The sequence below is a fragment of the Oncorhynchus keta genome, unplaced genomic scaffold (genome assembly GCF_023373465.1).
Source record: "Oncorhynchus keta strain PuntledgeMale-10-30-2019 unplaced genomic scaffold, Oket_V2 Un_contig_11548_pilon_pilon, whole genome shotgun sequence".
Lineage (NCBI taxonomy): Eukaryota > Metazoa > Chordata > Actinopteri > Salmoniformes > Salmonidae > Oncorhynchus > Oncorhynchus keta.
In genome coordinates, this window is record NW_026277539.1 from 42,522 (window position 1) to 47,613 (window position 5,092).

Below are 5,092 nucleotides of genomic sequence, written 5' to 3' on the forward strand. Positions count from 1 at the left end.
CAAGCAGCAGTGTAGCTCCCTAACTAATACAGTAGATCTGTGTACAGGCATTGCATTGGAGCTTCAATATGGTTTCATCCATTGATACATGTTAAATAAATACACATTGTTTGTAGCTGCCTGGAGGGGTGAACATTTACAATGCAACGTTCATTAAAGCATTAACTTATTTCATTACAAAAATGTAGATTGCTAGAGCGGAAATGTATATTAGAAGTGTACAAGACAGCTCAAACTATATTAAATTACAGTAGTAGCAGCTCACTATGTTGCCATGTTCTTTAGCTCTTTCTGTCTCTGTGGTCATTTTATAGCAAAAGACACATTTTAATACTGTACATTAGGTGCGTTCGTAAATTCACTTTAGAGTGTCAGAGTGCACTCGGAGTGTGCTTTGAGTGTTTGTAAATTCAGAGTGTTGTCAGATTGTCCGTTCATAACTTCAGAGTGTTTCGATCTCGGAGCGTTCAGAGTGCACACTGGACACTCTGGCCGAGGTGTAGGGTTGATCTGAGCATTCTGACTTTACGTCGACCTTCAAGCTCCCAAGCCAACTGGCTAAACTTGCTTAGCTTGCTTGCTAGCTACTTTCAGACACAAATGATAGAACACTTCACTCTGAACATGTTACTCACCCTTGCAGAGCTGCTATTAGTGCTAGAGTGTTTTCATGTCATCAAGAGGGTTAGTGACTGTAACTGTGTTACTGGCAACAATTTCATTCAGTTTTTTAGCCGATGTTTACTTAAATCTGTCATAACAACCGAGTTTAGGCAGTTCGTAAATTCATAAATTATTCTGCGCTCTGGCACTCTCCAACCAGAGTGTTCTGAAATCGAAGTAAGTTGCCATGGTGAATTTACTAATGCACCCTATATAAGGGCAGTCCTCAAGTGCCACAGTGTCTGTTGCTTAGTAACGGATGATATGGACCAGGAGAGCGGACACTCTGTAATCAATGATAGAAATGTATCAGTTAAGGACCAAAGAAAGGAAAACCTGTGGCCCTCGAGGACTGCTCAGAGATCCTGCCTTACATCTTTATCTGTACACTTAAAACCAAGCAGTGTAGTGCAGTATTTCCCCTTCTACTATTACTTAGGCGGGGTGCCCCACTCTCATTCATCTGTATCCTTAACTCTGTTGCCCCCACCACCAGCCTCAATTTAGTTTATCTTCCGTTGGATTCTATAAAAATATGTATGGTTTTGGCAGCCTTTGTTGAAGATTCCCCTGGTCTAAACTAGTCTGGTCTGTTCTAGTGGAGTCTACTACTAGTCTAAGGGCTCCATGGAGTCTGGCTCTGCATCCATACAGGTCTCCCAGGGGTTGATCTGGGCAGGTCTAATCTGATCTACTACTAGTCTAAGGGCTCCATGGAGTCTGGCTCTGCATCCATACAGGTCTCCCAGGGGTTGATCTGGGCATGTCTAATCTGGTCTAAGGGCTCCATGGAGGGTTGCGTCCATACAGGTCTCCCAGGGGTTGATCTGGGCATGTCTAATCTGATCTACTACTAGTCTAAGGGCTCCATGGAGTCTGGCTCTGCGTCCATACAGGTCTCCCAGGGGTTGATCTGGGCAGGTCTAATCTGATCTACTACTAGTCTAAGGGCTCCATGGAGTCTGGCTCTGCATCCATACAGGTCTCCCAGGGGTTGCGTGGCATCTGGGGCATGGAGATGATCAACAGGCTGAGACCACTGAAGACCAGGAGGACGAAGGAGGTGCAGGCACATTCAAACGACCAGGAGTAGTAGTACTGTTCCCAGACGGTCTCCTCGCTGTCAATCATCCGCTTGGTGGAGTTCCGCATCACCTCAACAGAGATGATGATGCAGAGACCTAGAGGGAGAAGGGGTACAGGTGAGGATGGATGGATGGGCAGACGGAAAGGACAAACTAATTAACAAACTAATGAACAAATGAACAAATATCTGATGAACCTGGATGGACAGGCAGAAACATGTACAATGTTCTTTGTAGTCATGCCTGATGTATGACGTGAATATCTCAGTCAAAGTAGATGTGTCTGACCTGCGAAGGCAAAGAACATCCCAGCAGGCCTCAGCAGGTAGTCCCTCCCCTTCCTGAAGGAGCACACGACACACAGCGACCCCAGGGTCATAAAGGCCAGGCTGAACACAGCAATGGCTGCTGCTGAGAGGTTGTACTCTGAGAGAGAGAGAGAGAGAGAGAGAGAGAGAGAGAACCTGGATTTTTTTCAGTGGAGAGAAAATGTTCTGGAATAGGGAGATACTACCTCAACTTGTCCAAAAAGAACACATATTCCCATGTTTCTGTTGCAAAACGTTTTGCTACGTTTAACATTGTTTATGACAGTGCTAATGAGTCAACTTTGAGGTTTTGTATTGTAATGTTGTGTATTGTAATGCCAGAAAGAAGGATCTTCAAGTCAAGCATTTCAGAGGATCGGGGGCCCTCAATCTGTTAATCTTTCCATCTTGATTTCCAACAGAAAATCATTCAGTTCTTACTGTAACCCATCTCCCATTCTAAGGCATTGGAACTCCCACTAACCCATCCCCCCTCCACTTAACCTTAATCAGCATGAAGAGAATACAGCAGAGAGCCTTCTTGAACAGTGTCTTCGTTAACCATCACTGACTATATAGTTAGCCTGGTTGAACCAGCAGACTGAATGGTGCGATCCCCACTGTTTCACTGAGCTCAGCATTCAGTCTGGTTTAACCATGCTACAATACACTAAAACCGTCTATTAACACTGCTTCTAGGAGAGGAGTGATGAAGAAAGAAGCCTTGTCTCCAGGTGACTCATCCGACTCTCCTCTCTAACCCCCCTCCAATCCTCCAGGCCCATTGTAGAGATTACGATAAGCCAGGGCTCACTTTCCCGTCGTAACGCCCTGACTGAGCAGCAGGAGAGCATGGAGCGTAAAATAAGCGTTATCGTTCCACTCAAGTAGCTACTTTTGTCATGGCTTGGCTGTGGAGAGACACAGAGGGAGACATACAATCTGTGTCTACATGCATAACCTCAGACGTTACGGTGGGCTGCCTCTGCCTGTGATACCGACCTGCTAGGGATTCTTATGGAAGCGTCCCAAATGGCACCCTATTCCTTATATACAGTAGTGCCCTACTTTTGACTAGAGTCCGTAAAGAGACATTTGGGACATAGGCACAGCCAATAGGTCCACAGGGCAAAGTGACGTTTTCAACTAAATTCACACAAGCAGGGATGAGAGGGGACGGAAGCAACCTTCCTCCATTAAAAGCGGTGCAGAATCCTGATTTCAACCAATAAGTGTAACGTCTGCTTCCAAATCACATTCTCAAACACGTAGATCCCTGAAGGCAACTCATTTTCCAGCCCACTTTCCAGCTCACACTCTCAAACACATAGATCCCCTGAACGCAGCTCACTCTCCAGATCCCAATCACCTGAATTCTGATCATCTGTTCACACACCTGTATGTCATTATCACACTCTATTTAGTTCAGTTATTTGCACCCAATCATTGTGAGGTATTGTTTGTTTTGTGACACACTTCTATATGGCGCTCTGGTTTCCCCGTAATGTCCTCCTCCTGTGTATAATATAATAATAATAATATAATAATAATAATAATAATAATAATAATATAATAATATATGCCATTTAGCAGACGCTTTTATCCAAAGCGACTTACAGTCATGTGTGCATACATTCTACATATGGGTGGTCCCGGGAATCGAACCCACTACCCTGGCGTTACAAGCGCCATGCTCTACCAACTGTGCTACAGAAGGACAGTGTATGATAGTGTTGCCTGCCTCCCTCAAAAGTTACTTCACCTTCAACCAGTAAATCCTGCTGATGACTAGCCATGCTAGCTTTCTACCTGTCTGTCTTAATGAGTGTTGTCATGCTTACAGCATACTCTGCACTCAACAATGTATATTTGTAAGGGGTCTGCAGTAGTCTCCTAGAATAGCATCTATTTTGAGGAGAGCAATGTGAGATGCGGAAAGATCTCGTTTTTTCCCCTGACGCGGGGATAATAACTAATAGCAGGCACGTGTGTGTGTGTGTGTGTGTGTGTGTGTGTGTGTGTGTGTGTGTGTGTGTGTGTGTGTGTGTGTGTGTGTGTGTGTGTGTGTGTGTGTGTGTGTGTGTGTGTGTGTGTGAGAAAGGGAAAGGGAGAGAAAGTGTTCGCCAATCACAGAGTGTTCCATTCATGTCTGTGTTTTGACTGAATGTGTTTTATTGTCATGCTGAGAGCCCAATGAGCAGTCCCATAGACACATAGTATACATCTCATTCCTATTCACCCTGCCTCCCCCTCAACAGCATAGGCCCCTCATTGCTTGAAAACAAGGATTAACAGTTCTGATATTTAAGGAAATGCACCATATTTGAGGGAATTGTACTCATGTATTACTCAATTTACAACTCAAAACTGAAGTTGTAAATTGCTTAAAATCGCCACAGTGGTGAATCTGACCGAATGTATTTTTAAAAAATGTTGCACTGTGGCTCATTCACCGGAAGCCTGTAACGAAGGGAGAGAACTCACCTTTCTGAGTTTTGGCTTGGAACCCTTTGGCCTCTTGTTCCTTAGTGAAGTGTTTGAAGTAGGAGCAGTTCTTGGCTGCGGAGAGGAAAAGATGAAAACATTTATTGAAGTGGGTGCAGGTGCATGGTGGCTATGGGTTGTAATCAGCCTCCCAATGCTCCAGCACTACCAATGAGCCTGGCAGCCATTTTATTTTTCAAAGACCACCGTTGCCGTCGCACCGTGAAGTCTTCTAGGCAGAGATCTGTAAATGTTGTAATTCATTTTTATTTTGTGTTTTTTTGTGTCATTATTAAAATCTATTTGGGTGTTTGACTTTTCTGATCACTTACATCTCGTGGTCTTGACTCTCAGAGTTGAAGAAGTGGGATGAAACGTCTATATTTTTTGGCTTATTTGGCTGTTTGGATTTAAATGGTTATTGTTTCATCTGTCAGGAAGAATAACAACAAGTACAGCATGCTGTGTCCAGAGATGGCAGAATAGTTTGGATCATTTCATCATTAATAAACATTACTTCAAAAAATGTGCCTAAAATCCGTGTTTCTGTGT

At 44.0% G+C, this 5,092-nt stretch overlaps 1 protein-coding gene across 1 annotated transcript; it reads right to left on the reverse strand.

The window, feature by feature from the left end:
* Positions 1 to 1,485: 1,485 nt before the first annotated feature.
* LOC118370366 (voltage-dependent calcium channel gamma-1 subunit-like) lies at positions 1,486 to 4,728 on the reverse strand. The gene is made up of 4 exons (XM_035755324.2): positions 4,710 to 4,728; positions 4,541 to 4,615; positions 2,037 to 2,174; positions 1,486 to 1,844 (listed from the first exon to the last, which is right to left on the reverse strand). Exons 1-4 carry the CDS (start codon positions 4,726 to 4,728, stop codon positions 1,603 to 1,605), a joined length of 474 nt encoding a protein of 157 aa, XP_035611217.2. The 3' UTR covers positions 1,486 to 1,602.
* Positions 4,729 to 5,092: the final 364 nt, after the last annotated feature.

Bases quoted from the DNA above. Each gene is read 5' to 3' on its own strand.
- LOC118370366 (XM_035755324.2), bottom strand. The intron at 2,175-4,540 runs GTGAGTTCTCTC...TCTCTCTCTCAG, and splicing joins CCAAGCCAAAACTCAGAAAG to AGTACAACCTCTCAGCAGCA. The intron at 1,845-2,036 runs GTCAGACACATC...TTCTCCCTCTAG, and splicing joins GATGTTCTTTGCCTTCGCAG to GTCTCTGCATCATCATCTCT.